Source organism: Erythrolamprus reginae, chromosome 9 (genome assembly GCF_031021105.1).
Source record: "Erythrolamprus reginae isolate rEryReg1 chromosome 9, rEryReg1.hap1, whole genome shotgun sequence".
NCBI lineage: Eukaryota > Metazoa > Chordata > Lepidosauria > Squamata > Dipsadidae > Erythrolamprus > Erythrolamprus reginae.
Window position 1 is genome coordinate 30,765,715 of NC_091958.1, and position 15,533 is coordinate 30,781,247.

The 15,533-nt window shown below is 47.8% G+C and overlaps 1 protein-coding gene across 1 annotated transcript in view; it reads right to left on the bottom strand.

Moving 5' to 3' along the window:
• RSPRY1 (ring finger and SPRY domain containing 1) overlaps nucleotides 1-15,533 on the bottom strand; it is a 73,647-nt gene that overhangs the window by 11,751 nt on the left and 46,363 nt on the right. The window contains exons 9-11 of the mRNA XM_070760756.1: nucleotides 10,634-10,749; nucleotides 6,195-6,338; nucleotides 3,007-3,118 (exon numbers count right to left, since the gene is read on the bottom strand). Coding sequence (XP_070616857.1) covers nucleotides 3,007-3,118; nucleotides 6,195-6,338; nucleotides 10,634-10,749 — 372 coding nt within the window. The remainder of the gene's footprint in view (nucleotides 1-3,006; nucleotides 3,119-6,194; nucleotides 6,339-10,633; nucleotides 10,750-15,533) is intronic.

Sequence of the window (15,533 nt, forward strand, 5' to 3'; positions counted from 1 at the left end):
CTTTCTCTCCCTCCCTCCCTCTTTCTATCCTTTATATCTCTCACTCTTTCTGTTTCTCTTCCTTCTTCATTCCCTCTATCTCTCCCTCCTTTTCTCTCTCTTTCCTTTCTCTCCCTCCCTCTCTCTCTATCCTTTATACATCTCTCTTTCTCTCCCTCCTTCATTCCCTCTTTCTCTCTATCCTTTATATCTCTCTCTTTCTTTCTCTCCCTCTTTCTCTCCCTCTTTGTCATCGAGTTGGTGGCATGGCCGGTGGATTCACACACACACCCCGCACGGACGAACATCAGGCTGGCGGCGTGGCCGGCGGATTCGCACCTCCCCCCACATGGATGGACATCGGGCTGGCGGCAGTGCCGGCGGATTCGCCCCCCCTGCACGTACGGACATTAGGCTGGCGGGGTGACCGGCGGATTGCCCCCCCCCAGCACGTACAGACATCGGGTTGGCGGTGGGCAGCCAGCTTTGCTGACGCCGGCCAGCAAAGCTGGCTTTCCGGGAAAACAGCGCACTTTTCAAATTCGGGCTGGCGTGGCACAAACACTTCTATAGGACTCACTCGCCTCGCTGAGGCCGTGCCGAGGCCCGCTCGCCTCATGGAGCCCCACTCCGCCTCGGCCTCCTCCGCCGCCCGGCTGGGCTGCCTGTGGGACTCGCACAGAAAAGCAGCGAATTTGAAAAGCGCGCTGCTTTCACAGAAAGCCGGCTTTGCTGGCCGGCGTCAGCAAAGCTGGCTGCCAGCCGCCAGCCCGATGTCCGTACATGCTAGGGGGGAGCAATCTGCCGGCCACCCCACCAGCCCAATGTCCGTACGTGCCGGGGGGGAATCTGCCGGCACTGACGCCAGCCCAATGTCCATCCGTGTGGGGCTGGGGCGAATCCGCCGGCCATGCCGGCAGCCTGATGTCCGTCCATGCGGGGCCCCCCGAATCCGTCGGCCACAACGCAAACTCGATGAGAAAGAGGGAATGAAGGAGAGAGAGAAAGAGAGGCCCCCCCCGCACAGACGGATATCAGGCTGGCGGTGTGGCTGGCGGATTCGCCCCGCCCCGCATGGACGGACATCAGGCTGGCGGCGTGGCCGGCGGATTCACACACTCCCCGCTCGGACGGACATCAGGCTGGCAGCGTGGCCGGCGGATTCACACACTCCCCGCTCGGACGGACATGAGGCTGGCAGCGTGGCCGGCGGATTCACACACTCCCCGCAGGGACGGACATCAGGCTGGCAGTGTGGCTGGCGGATTCGTCCCCCCCCCCCCTGCACGGACGGACATCAGGCTGGCGGCGTGGCTGGCAGATTCACACCCTCGCATGGACAGACATCAGGCTAGCAGCGTGGCTGGCGGATTCGTCCCCCCCTGCACGGACGGACATCAGGCTGGCGGCGTGGCTGGCGGATTGGCTCCCCCCCGCACGCACGGACATCAGGCTGGTGGCGTGGATGGTGGATTCACCCCCACACACACATGGACGGACATCAGGCTGGCACATTCGGGGGGCCCCACACACACGGACAGACATCGGGCTGGCGGGCAGCCAGCTTTGCTGACGGGCGCAGGGTTCAAGCCCTGTGCTGGCCAGCAAAGCCGACTTTCCGGGAAAGCAGTGCGCTTTTCAAATGCGCTGCTTTCCTACACCTTTTACCTGGGCAGGGTGGGGAGGCGGCCACCTTCTCCCCCCCCCTGCCCAGGAAAGAGGTGCAGGAAAGCAGCGCATTTGAAAAGCACGCTGCTTTCCCGGAAAGCCGGCTTTGCTGGCCGGCATGCCCTCCCCTTGGCTCTGCCTCCCGCTGCCGCCACGCAGCTCACCTCAGAAGCCTTGACGCTTTGCTGGCCTGCACGGCGTGGGGGAGGAGGCGGAGTAGGCCGATTCTGGGCCCATTGCCCCTGGCTCCAGGGGGCAGCTCCCAGCACGGCGGCTGGGAAGGAGGCCAACGCCTCCTCCGACGCCGAAGGGAAGCGTAAGGGTGTGGGAGGAGATGGGCGCGGCCGACGGCAGAGCCCAGGAAGCCGGGGCTTTCTCTCCCACCAACAGCTTGGGAGGGGCGGATCAGCTGTCGGTCGGGGAGAAACCCGCTCCACGCCAGCTTGGAAAACTCTGCGCTGTCCTTAAAATTTGCCTGCGCTATAGCGCGCTGCGCAGCTTACAGGGAACTATGGTGCTCATCAAGGTGATGTTTATGAAATGCAGCTGTGTTACAAATGACAAATTCAGGCTTGTTACGAAGTCCACTGCCATCTTCACAACATGCTGTTTTTAATTGATTTTATTCTGCCTACCAAAACATTTAGCCTACTAAGTATTTGCAATTTACTCTATTTCCATGGAGGAAGGCTTCCTGAACTCACAAGATCACTGCGGAAGTGCTGAGCTAATAATAAGCACAGGAAACAGGTGTAGAGACATCCCCATAAATAGATTACTGGGGAGGGGGATTCCTGCAGCTGCAGGTATCTTGTTCCATTGTTCAAAAAATCTATTTCATGACATTTGTCTTCCGTTTTTTAAAACTGTGCTAGAATCACAGACAGGAAGGGTCCACTGAGCTCTGTGCTCTCCCACGTGCGCTGAGAGATGCCTGCGGGAGAGCAGAGAGCAGGCCATTCAGCCGGAGCTCAGGCGGGCCGCTGTTGCTTGCTGGCCCCAGTTGCCACTCTAGGTGCTGCGGCGAGGTTCGGCTGTTGCGCATGTGCAGCAGTAGAAATCTCATGCTGACATCCTTGCGGCAGTGATGTTTGGGCAAGAATTGCTGGTTTCTTTGCTTCTGCACATTTTTACCGGAATTACGCTGGTTGCGCATGCACGCCCAGTGCCAACGGAGTGTGCCTACGTGCTCCGTTGCCGCTGGTGGAACAGTGTTCCTGCCGTTCCGGGTTGACGCCCACCCCTGCACCTCGTGTGTCTTGCGACATGGCTCTGCGTGCCATCACGGCTCTAGATGAACAGAAAACAAACAAGGTCCAACTGGATAGCAGCAAGAAAACAAGTGGGACAATAACATACCTTCTTTCCAGCATGGGTGGGAATGTGGTTTACTTCGGGCATTATACCAGATTAGCTGCCGGCAGCCGTCGTAAGCACAAGAGTATTCATCGTCCCCGATACCATAACCTTCCTTCAGGAAATATAGAATACAGTATTTCATTAAAGGATGAAATGTTCTGTCATGTTCTGCCTACACATTTTGCTAATAATCAGGAGGATCTCAATGCAATGCAGACAGGTGTTCTGAGAGAAATTTCTCCCCTTATTCTATGGGTCGGAGCATAAAAGGTTTAGGGCTAGAGGTTGTAAGAGAAGGAACTTTTTGCACCGGCTGGAGGGGTTGGGAGTGGGTGGCACTGTTCTTCAGTGGTTCTCCTCCTACCTCTCCGGCCGGTCGTAGTCAGTGTTAGTGGGGGGTCAGAGGTCGACCTCTAGGTCTCTCCCTTGTGGGGTGCCTCAGGGGTCGGTCCTCTCCCCCCTGCTATTTAATATCTACATGAAACCACTGGGTGAGATCATTCAAGGGCATGGGGTGAGGTATCATCAATACGCCGATGATACCCAGCTATACATCTCCACCCCATGTCCAGTCAACGAAGCAGTGGAAATGATGTGCCGATGCCTGGAGGCTGTTGGGGCCTGGATGGGTGTCAACAAACTCAAACTCAACCCAGACAAGACGGAGTGGCTGTGGGTCCTGCCTCCCAAGGACAATTCCATCTGTCCGCCCATTACCCTGGGGGGGAACTATTGACCCCCTCAGAGAGGGTCCGCAAATTGGGTGTCCTCCTCGATCCACAGCTGACATTGGAATATCATCTTTCGGCTGTGGCGAGGGGGGTGTTTGCCCAGGTTTGCCTGGTGCACCAGTTGCGGCCCTATTTGGACAGGGAGTCACTGCTCAGTCACTCATGCCCTCATCACCTTGAGGTTCGATTATTGCAACGATCTGTACATGGGGCTACCTTTGAAAAGTGTTCGGAAACTTCAGATCGTGCAGAATGCGGCCGCGAAAGCCATCGTGGGGCTTTCTAGATTTGCCCACGTTTCTGCAACACTCCTCGGCCTGCACTGGCTGCTGATCGGTTTCCGGTCACAATTCAAAGTGTTGGTAATGACCTTTAAAGCCCTACATGGCATTGGGCCAGAATACATCCAGAACCGCCTTCTACCGCACGAATCCCAGCGGCCGATAAGGTCCCCCAGAGTTGGCCTTCTCCGGGTTCCGTCGACCAAACAATGTCGTTTGGCGGGCCCCAGGGGAAGAGCCTTCTCTGTGGTGGCCCCGGCCCTCTGGAACCAACTCCCCCCAGAGATTAGAATGGCCCCCACCCTCCTTGTCTTTCGCAAATTACTTAAGACCCACCTTTGTCGCCAGACATGGGGGAGTTAAGTTATCCTTTCCCCCTAGGCTATTACAAGTTATGCATGGTATGTTTGTGTGTATGTTTGGTTTTTTATAATAAGGGTTTTTTAGTTGTTTTTATTAATTGGATTGTTCATGTTGTTTTACCACTGTTGTTAGCCGCCCCGAGTCTGCGGAGAGGGGCGGCATACAAATCCAATAAATAATAATAATAATAATAATAATAATAATAATAATAATAATAATAACAACAACAACTCCAAGAGAAAATATGACTAAATAAAACCATTTCACTGTTCCCAACTTTAAGTATTAACAAAATATCAATATTAATCAGAATAGAGTTGGAAGGGACCTTGGAGGTCTTCTAGTCCAGCCCCGAGAACCTATACCAGTAACGGCGAACCTTTTTCCCCTCGAGTGCCGAAAAAGTGATCGTGTGGGATATCGCACGTGCCCAAGTGCCCATGACCATAATAGCTTCCCCCGTCCCCTGGAAACAGACTGTTCTCCAACTTCTGGTGGGCCCAGTAGGCTTGTGTTTTGCCCTCCCCAGGCTACAAAGGTTTCACTGCAGTTGGGGGAGTGTAAAACACTCTCCCACATCCCCCCAGAGGCTCTCTGGAAGCCAAAAACGCCCTTCCAGAGTCTCTGTGTGAGTCAAAAATCAGCTGGCCAGCACACACAGGTATGTTGGAGCTCAGCTAAGGCAACGGCTTGCGTGCCGGCAGATATGGCTCCACGTGCCAACTGTGGCACCCGTGCCATAGGTTCGCCATCACTGACCTATACAATCTCAGACAAGTGACTGCCTGGTCTCTTCTTAAAAACATCCAGTGATGGAGCACCCACAACTTCTGGAGGCAAGTGGTTCCAATGGTTAATTGTTCTGTCAGGAGGGTTCTCCTTAGTTCCAGATTGCTTCTCTCCTTGGTTAGTTTCCAGCCATCATTTCTTGTCCTGTCTTCTGGTGCTTTGGAAAATAGGTTCATCCCCTCCCTTTTCCTTGTGGTAGCCCCTGAAATGCTGGAATTTCTCAAGGCTAACCAAATCCAAATTTGCCAACCATTCTTCATATGTTTTTGTCTCCAGGTCTTTCAACATCATATCTGCTCTTCTCTGCACTTTTCCCAAAGTCTCTGTGTCTTTTATTGTAATGTGGTAACCAAAATGGGATGAAAACTAAAACAATTCTGCGTAATACAATAGAAATTTATTCCCTTCTCCATGTTGCTGGGAGGAGACACCCCTGAACTCGTTTTCACAGGGCAGCCCCGGAAAGAATTGATGGGCAACAAGCCCATCCAATCCACTGCCCATTGGTGACCAGTAAGCAATTACTGGAATGCAAGCAGAGCAAGAGAATCGTGTCTTGATCAGATCTGCTTCAAAGTGAAGATTAAGTCAAAAGAAACTGAAAAGCTGAAGGTTGTCAAATGAGCCTGGAAGATGGACAGGGCTGTGAACTTCTGCCTCCCAGGTCTCTGTTGGGAGTCCTCCACTGCCCACCCCTGCCTTATGAATGGCCATCAGCCAGCCTGTAGAGCAATACCAGCAGGGTGATGGACTCACCGGGCCCCTTACAAGAGTTGGTTACCTACTCTGCTCTGTGGGAAAGACACCAGAAGCCAGGGATTACTTTGCTGCTACGAATACCTCAGTAGAGCAAACTCCAGGAAAATATTGCTAGGATGGGTAGTTCAGCAAAGAACATTATCCATGTCAGTTGCTTTCAAGTCAAACTTTCAGAGGTGGGGTGCAGGTGTGAGAGGACAGGGGGACTTGACTGGCGTCAGTTCAATTTGGTAGACAGATTCCCACTGATGAGAGGAGCACTTACGTGATTGAGAAACTTGCTGTCTTTAGTAGCCCATCCTATCTGCATCACACCAGAAGTAATGACTGTGACTTCATAGTACCAAGCCCCAGAATCTACACAGAAGGTACAGCGGACACTTTCAAAAGACGAGGCATCGCATCGGGCCTAGCAAACAAAAATGTGGTGGAGGAGAGGAAAGTCCATGCATAAATTTGACGCCAAAGAGCACCATTAAAGTGCTCAGCTTCCCAATTTATTAATCTCATATTTGTCGGGAGAACTGTAAGTTTTCTTTTTTTAATTTTCTTTTTTAGGTTTTTTATACATAAATGGTAAAACAAACAAAAAAGTAAACAGATAAACAAAACAATAACTAAAACAAAACAATAACCAAACCAAAACAAACCAAACCAAAACATATACATACAAATATTTGGGAAAAGAAAGTTTCCCCACTCTCTTAAAATGTTCAGAGAAAAGTTTCCTCATAACTTAGTATTCTTTTATTGACGTATTGCTTTTCTTTACTCACAATTTAATCTGTTTCTTGAAAATTTATAATTTATTTATTTTATCATTGTTCTTTTCTCTACCCAATCATAGAGGTTTCCCTGTATCTTGTAATATTCCGAATATTCTTTTCCTTCCAATTTTTTGAACAGCCTATCCATCTCTGCACATTCCAGCACCTTTTTAATTATCGTAGCTTCCTCCGGTGTTCCATCGGATTTCCACGGTTGTACATAGGCTATCCTAGCAGCTGTCAGAATATGAATGGCCAAATATCTTACTTCTTTTCTAATTTTTTTTTGTTAAAAATGCCCAGTAAGTATAATTCTTGTTTTTTTTTCAAGTTCTTCTTTTGTTATTTCTTTTAACCAATCTGCTATTTTATTCCAATAATTTTTAGCCTGAGCAAGTCCACCATTGGTGGTAGAATGTGCCTTTTTCTTTTTTACATTTCCAACAAAGTTGTGAAACCTTCGGGAACATTTTAGAGAGTCTTTCCAGTGACAAATGCCACCTGTAGAACATCTTACACTGGTTTTCCTTGAATGTAAACAATTTAGTCATCTGCCAATTGTAAATCCAGAGTTTTTCCCACTTTTCCAATTCAATTGTGTATCCAGAATTTTTCCCCAGCTTATAATGTTTTCTTTTACAATTTCCACTTCTGTTTCGGAATGAATTAAGTATTTATATATTTTACCGATTAGTTTTCATCATTCCCTAAAAGTGCCTTGTCCAGGTCCCCCCTCCCTACTTTAAAACCATGTTCCCTTTTATCTTTTTGGTATGTATCTTTTATTTGTAAATAAATGTCCACCAATCTAATAATTTGCCATTATGTTCTAATTCTTCTTTTGATTTTAAATTTGTTTGCTGATCTAATAATTCTTTATATTTAATTGTATTTTGGGGTCTAATTAAACTTGGATGATACTTTAATTCAATTGGCGAAACCCACTCTGGTATCTTTATATAATGTTGTTTTTTTATTTCCTTCTAAGTTTTTATAAGAGAGTTTCTTAATGTATGTTTTTTCAAATATTTATGTATTTTGTCCCTTCCTCCCAAACCAAAGTAAATCGTGGCCTTCTATGGTTAGTATTCATTTATTTTCTAGCGTAATCCACTCTTTAATCCAAGTTAATGATGATGCATAATAATATAATTTAAAATTTGGTAATCCCAAGCCTCCCCTTTCTTTCACATCTTGTAGTGCCTTTAATTTAATTCTTGATTTTTTGCCTAGCCAAATATAATTTAGTACTATTTTGGTAAATTCTTGGAAATAATTTTTCTCTGGATTTATAGGAATCGTTTGAAATAGGAAGAGGAGCCTGGGCAAGACACTCATTTTGATCGAATTAATTCTCCCTAATCAAGAAAATTGTAAATTTTTCCATTTTTTTAAATCAGTTCTAATTTGGTTCATTAAGTTCATGTAGTTATCCTCTTTTAATGTTGCCGTTTTGGCTGTAACCCAGATTCCCAAATATTTAACTTTTTTGACTATTTTCATATTAGTAATTTGTTCCAAATAATTTATTTGGAGAACTGTAAGTTTTCATCAACCTCAGCCAGCGTAGTCAACTGGCTAGGAATCCAGGGTGCTGCAATATTATTCATCTTGGGGCACAGAGCTGGAGAGGGCAGCACTGATTTATGGGCAGATCACGGAGCGTCTGATACAGAAAGCATGAAGATGTGCAAGGAATGTCCAGGAGTCATGTGGTCCACCATCCCACTCAGTCATCTCATAAAGAAAAACCCCTGTCCCATTGTTTTACCAAGAGTACGCTTTACTAAGGCTTCAGTAGCTACAGAAATAATGAAGCTGAATCAGGTGTTTTTGCACTCAAAATTATACAACTAGTTTTCCCTTCCCCACTCCCCAGCCATCTCCATATTATAAATTACAGTAATGCCCAATTAGGTGCCCGTATATTGTTTGGGGGAAGGGACCCTCAGTTTGCGGGGAATCATTGAGTCTGTCATCTCCACCTCTATAACTGTATGGTTTGTTGCTGCAACCTAACAGGACCGACACAGACTTCAGAGGAGAATCGGAACTGTAGAAAAAACAATGGCTGCCAACCTGCCTTCCATTGAGGACCTGAACACTGCACGAGTCAAAAAGAGGGCTTAGAAAATATTTACTGGCCCCTCACATCCTAGACACAAACTGCTTCAACTCCTATCTTCAAAATGTCACTACAGAGCAGTGCATACCAAAACAACTAGACACAAGGACAGTTTTTTCCTGAACGCTATCACTCTGCTAAATAAATAATTCCCTCGACACTATCAAGCTATTTACTAGGTCTGCACTACTATTACTACTAGTTTTTTCTCATAATTCCTATCACCCATTTCATTTCCTCCCACTCAGGACTCTATGACTGTACTGTAATTTGTTTCTTGTATCTTTAAAGGTTTTTATTAATATTATTTCCTGATTGCTTATTTGACCCCTATGACAATCATTAAGTGTTGTACCTCATGATTCTTGACAAATGTATCTTTTGTTTTATGTACACTGAGAGCATCTGCACCAAAGACAAATTCTTTGTGTATCCAATCACACTTGGCCAATAAAGAATTCTATTCTATTCTGTTCTATCCTATTCTATCCCTATCATACCCTGTCCTATTCTATTTTCAGCTCTGCAATCTGATAAATGGCCTTGCAGGTGTTTCTCCTGCCTGGGGCTGGCACACCTTGATTCTCACCCCCTAGTGATTCCTCCCTACATGTTTTTTTTTTTGGTCTTTGTTTTTATTGTTTTAAATGTAAATATTCAATAAAGATAATTTTTTTAAAAATAAAGCTGGTGGGAGGAGAAAGGGGAGGAATTCACAAATGAAAATGCTGTTGCTCCTTTCTACCTTTTGTTGTCTGGAAAACTAAGCAATAAACACTGCAAAGGCAGTCAGATATCTTCGCATCCTGCCACGATTTGTGTCTAATTCCACCATTAATGACCATGTTGCTGTGTCCAGTTATGATCTTTTATGGATTACATAGATCTGAAAAACTGCCACTTTGAATTTTAACAGAAATTTAGCATTTCAATAGGCTCTCTCTGAGACTGGAAATGCCAATTCCTGAAGAGGAGTTTGGTTTAAACCGGTGATCTATATATCAGGTCCTGAATGCAAGCCTTTAGTCAAATTTTAAACAATGAGGGGAAATCTTGACTTGGCCTTTTCCAAAATAGAATGTCAGGTTTGATGGGGCACGATTTCACTGGGATTTTTTCATCACTGTACAGGTAGTCCTCGACTTACAACCATTTGTTTAGTGACTTGTTCAAAATTACAACAGCCCTGAAAAGTCACATATGATGGGTTATTCTATTTAAGAAGTTCATAACGTCTCCAATGGTTGTGTAATCAAAATATGGGCACTTGGCAACCAGCATCTACTGATGATTGTGGCAGCATCCTGTGGTCATTTGCTACCCCACCAGCCAGCTTCCCACAAGCAAAGTCGATGGGGAAACTGTGTTGGCTTAACACATGCAGTGATTCACGACTCACTTGTTTAGCAAGTCTAGTCCCAATTATGGTTGTAAGACAAGGACTGCCTGCCTGCATATTATATCTCCATGCACTTACTAATAAAGAGAGTCCATCTCCCTTTCTCAAGCCAAGATCCATGGGGTGATGAGACAACCAAGAACGATGTATTTATTTCTTGTCTCCAAAGAGCTACAGATCTTACCCAGCATGCCTTTATAGTTTGCACTTTCCTCCACTAATTGCAGAGAAATCTTTTTTTAAAAAAAAATCTGTCTGATTTGAGTTAAAAGCAAAATAATTAAAATATACACTCTGAAAGCAATATGTCTTTAGATCTCCCTCCCTCCCTCTAGATCTCACCCTGCTATTCAGGGAAATTGAGCAGGCATAACAGTGTTTCATAATGCACAAACACACACACACAAGGTTACCTCTAACCCATGCGGTGAGATCTTCAGATATTCACTGACGTCATTACTGTTCAGCATGGCCGTAATATTGGTCAGGTCGACTTTCTCATACGTAAACTGTCTCCCTTCTTTCAAAACTGCAGGAAACAACAGAAAAGGTTGTAAGGGTTATCCCAGCAATGCAGTAGTGATGATCTTCTAGAAAACTAAATTTGGCTGCCCAAATCCGACCGTTTAAGAAAGAATCAAACACTTTCTAAATAAGCAACTATCCCTTTAAATGACAGGCATTCAAAGACTGAATTCTTTAGAATTTGGGCCTAAGGGGAAGGAGCCCACAGGCTAAATGCTTCCTGCTTGTTTTCTGCCAGCAAAAGCAATTAAGCCTAACTGCTCCATCTGTGGCTTGCTTAGCATTTATGTGCAAAAGGGAATCCCTAGCTGATTTTTTCTTCTAAAAAACTGAAGTCATTAGCTTTACAATTTTAGCATGCCAAAAGAAGAGCAAGCCAGGGACTATGATTTCTATATGTCTCTAACCAAGATGAGATGATTCATTCTCACCACCAGCAGAAGAGCTTGCAAAAAGGAGTCTGCAAAGAGCATATACTAATTTACAGTATTTCCCAAAATGGTGTTATAGATGGAATTTAGGAGTGATGGCTCTCGGTATAAATATTGGCTAGGGATACTGTGGTTGGTATTTCTCCAGAAGGCTTCTTCCTCTGATTAAACTGGAGATGGAATATAACAAAACCAATGATCCTGTGCTTCTCCACTGCACTCGGAAGGAGAGTCCAACATTGGTTATTTACCAATCCAATTGGTAGAGACTGAATTAGAAATTAACATATTAGCTAGGTACCGCCCTCTGGTTGCTCCCATACTTTCAGTTTTAAAAACTCAGTCCAAGTGTGGAGACTGCTGAGTTATTGTCTATGTTAATAAATTGTATTACCTTATGTTAACGTGTCTTCTTTGTTTCTCCCCTTTTGTTTTTTCTCATGCAGATCTTTGAAGAAGACGGGATGGGGTCTCTGCCCTCCGCGGGCACCACCCCCGAAGTTTTCTCCTCAGGGGGCTTCTTCCCTCAGCAGGAACCCCTCCGGACAGGAGCAACTCAGCCCCGCGGTCCCTGGCCTCCGCAGCCAAACTGGGCTGTAAGCCGAAGCGGGGGGGGGGGGGGGTCCGCCCCCCCCCACAGGGAGGCTTGAGGGAATTACGGAATTCCCCGAAGAGCGCTGGAATGTCGGAATCAGCTGTTGGCGCCTCTCAGCTGTTAGGCGGCTGCGGAGCGCTCTGCCGCCACCGCAGCCCAACGGCAGAGAAGCAGCAAAAATGTTCGGGACCCAGAACGAGCCTGAAAGAAGGAAGAGAGCCAGGAGGGCACCTCTCAGCTGACGGGCGGCCGGTGGGTGTGCTGCCGCTACCGCGATACCGCTACGAAGCCTGGCCCGCGATCAGCTTTTCTGTTAGACGGCCGGGCGATTCCACAAGGAGCCTCCATGTGAGAGGCAAGTCGTGGAAGTCCAAGGAAGCCGCCATTTTAAATGGCCAGGCCTTTCCAGCACCCGTTTTTTAGTAATAGAAGGTGGGAAACGCCAGTTCCAGCAGCTGCTTGGCGCAAAAAGACGAGAAGGCACAGGTGCAGGAGACCAGAAAGGAGGGCCACCATTTTGCAAGTCATTTCAGCTATAACGTGGGTACTGCTTGACCTTCAGACTTCTACCTTACTGTGAGTAGCAATGGAAGGCAGTCCAGTTGGCGAAAAACCGCCCCCCTCACCTTCATCCCCTAAAGACAAAGGCAAGGGCAAAGCCAAGGATAAGGCCAAAGATCCACAGGCCTCCTCTTCTGCCTCCCTCAAGGAGGCAGAGAGGCGAATTAAGGCACTAGAGCAGAGGTTAGAGGCAGCCCTCCAATCCCTCGTGCCTACACCTGTGCTACTTACGCGGCAGGCGCCTCTGGCCTCAGAACCACAAATCCCTCAGTCCACCCCGGGGCCTACAGGGATGTTTGCAGAACAGGGCTAGTCCCCTGAGAGATAGCTACCCTTCCTGCCACAGATGGTGCCTTCTCCTGGACCAGCCTTGTCCAGACCGGGGTCCGCAGGCCACCCCATGAGGAGCATGCAGGGCCCTTTAGCTACCTTTACACCTACTGCCGCTGGGCTCAGAGACCAACCTGAGACATGGCAACATATGACTCAGGCCATGCAAGAAATGATCACAAATGCATATTCCCAAGGAATAGCGGTGGGGGTGCAACAATATACACAACACCCACGCCAAACCCAGCCAAGGAATCTCTGGTCTGTACCGCCCCCTTCGGGTTTGGGGTCCTTGACAGAAGAACCTGCCCTGATGGAGGATAGTGATAAGGAGTATGATTTGTCTGATGATGATACAACCCCCGAGCAACAGCAGGCTGTGGGGCTCTTTAAACCAGTGTTATTCAGGATTCTTCTCCATAAGGCGAAACAAGTGAAGGATGTACCAGACATCACTAAGACACCTGGAAACACTGACACGGCTAAGACATCTACCACCCTGTTAAAGGAACCTCAACCCGAATCAGACCATATCCCATCATCAGAGATTTTCCTTGAAGGAGTAAAATGCCCCTGGCAGCATCCTGCAGCAGCACAAGGCCCCTTTGTTATGGAGAGGAAGTTTTATACCTTCGATGAGGAGGTTGAGAAACTACTGGAGTTCCTATCTATTGACCAACCAGTGGTGACCCTGGTGTCCAGTGCTCTGGTACCTTCAGAGACAGGTGACAGTTTTAAACCATAGGACAGGAAGGCAGAGACATTGCTACGTAAAGAACACCTGATGTCCAGTTGGGCATTCTGAGCGGCAGCTTCAGCGTCCTTCTTCAATAAGGCCTCGATAATGTGGATTCAAGAAATGCTATCCCGACTGGGGCCCGACGAGGGTCGTCTACGCCAGGATTTGAGTAAGTTGCAAGCTGCAGCGGAATTCTCGGCTGATGCCACTCTCCACGCGGCAAACTTTTCAGCGAGAGGCAATGGCGACCACTCTCTCTTCACGGCGCCTTCTATGGTTGAGAAACTGGCAGGCCGATTTAAAATCTAAATGGCGCTTGGCCTCGGCCCCCTTTCAGGGCTCTAAACTGTTCGGGGACGTACTGGAGTTGGTCCTCATAGAGGACAGGGACAAAAAGAAGGTACTCCCCAAGGCTCACAGGCAACAGGACTGTAGGTCCACCCCGTACACAAGATGACAGTCCTTTCATTGGGACCCTGCCTCCAATGCAGGCCAAAATACGAGGACTTACTCACAAGGACAATATAGCCAATCGTCATTCAGAAACGATCGCGGATCATTCCAGGATAGATCAAGAGGTTACCACCAGGCAAGATGCCCCTTTAGAGGCGATAGTCAGAGAGGATTCAAACGCTCCAAATGACTCAGCCGCACTTCAGCCCATAGGAGGCAAGCTGCTTCGCTTCAGTACCTCCTGGCGGTGCACATCCTCCAACAAATGGGCATTAGCCACAGTCTCACAAGGACTACGTCTGGAATTCCTCCAGCCCCCACCCAATCGTTTTCTACACTGCCCAGTGATCCGAAACCCTCAAAAGAGAGCGCAACTACACCAAGAAATTCCACATCTTTTGGACATTCAGGCGATAGAAAGGGTGCCACGTCACGCTGAGGGCATGGGTTTCTATTCAGTAGTCTTCCTAGTTCCCAAGGTTTCAGGAGGCTGCAGAATGATCCTCAACTTAAAACAGTTGAACACATTCATATGTTACAGGAAGTTCAGAATGCACTCTCTCCAGACTATCTTAGCATCAATTCACCCACAGGACCTTCTTACGTCCATAGATTTGAAAGAGGCATACCTCCACGTCCCCATTTACCCGACACATCGGAGGTTCCTGCGCTTTTGTCTGGAGGGGACTCACTACCAGTATCGGGCCATGCCTTTCGGCCTTTCATCGGCCCCACGAACATCCGCGATCCATCCGTTTGATGGCCTACCTGGACGACATAATTATACTGTGCAAGTCCCCATCTCGGGCAAGGGAGGACGTGGCCCTAACCATTCAAACATTGGAGACACACGGTTTCACCATCAACAAGGAAAAGAGCCACCTTTTGCCCACGACCCAGCTATTACATCTGGGCTCCATCATAAACACAATATCGGGTACCGTGTCCTTGTCCCCAGAAAGACAGGTCAACAACCACCATTTAATTTCCAGACTCCAACACCAGAAACAAGTGCCTCCCTCCTTGTTGTCCAAGATACTTGGAACCTTAGTGTCAGCCATGGGCATAGTGCCATGGGCCCGATATCACATCAGGATCTTACAGTGGTTCCTTCTCCCAGCACAGAGGGCCAAGATGAGTCATTCTCACAGGCAGGTCAAGCTTGCTCGAGAGGTCAGAGAATCGTTGAGGTGGTGGATATCTCCAGCCCTACTGCGGAGGTCCTCCTTCCGCATACAAGATCACGTCATTCTCACCACAGACGCAAGCCTTTCGGGCTGGGGGGCTCACATTGGACCCCACATGACTCAAGGACTCTGGACCATAGAAGATTTGACCCCGGTCAATATCAACTTTCTCGAGGTCAAAGCAGTTTTTCTTGCCCTCCAGTCCTTCATTTCTCTAGTTTCGGGCAGACATGTGTTGGTGTTAACAGACAACGTGGTGACCAGGGCCCACCTGAACCATCAAGGGGGCACGAGGTCGCTGCGCCTTATGAGGGAGACCATGAATCTGTTCTCCTGGGCCGAGATTGATCTGGCTTCGTTGACTGCAGAACATATCGCCGGAACCAGCAACACACAGGCAGACTGGTTACGCAGGGCGACCCTAGATCCCTCAGAGTGGAAACTGGACCTGGAGCTATTTCAGAAAATAGTTCTTCGATTCGGGACTCCGTT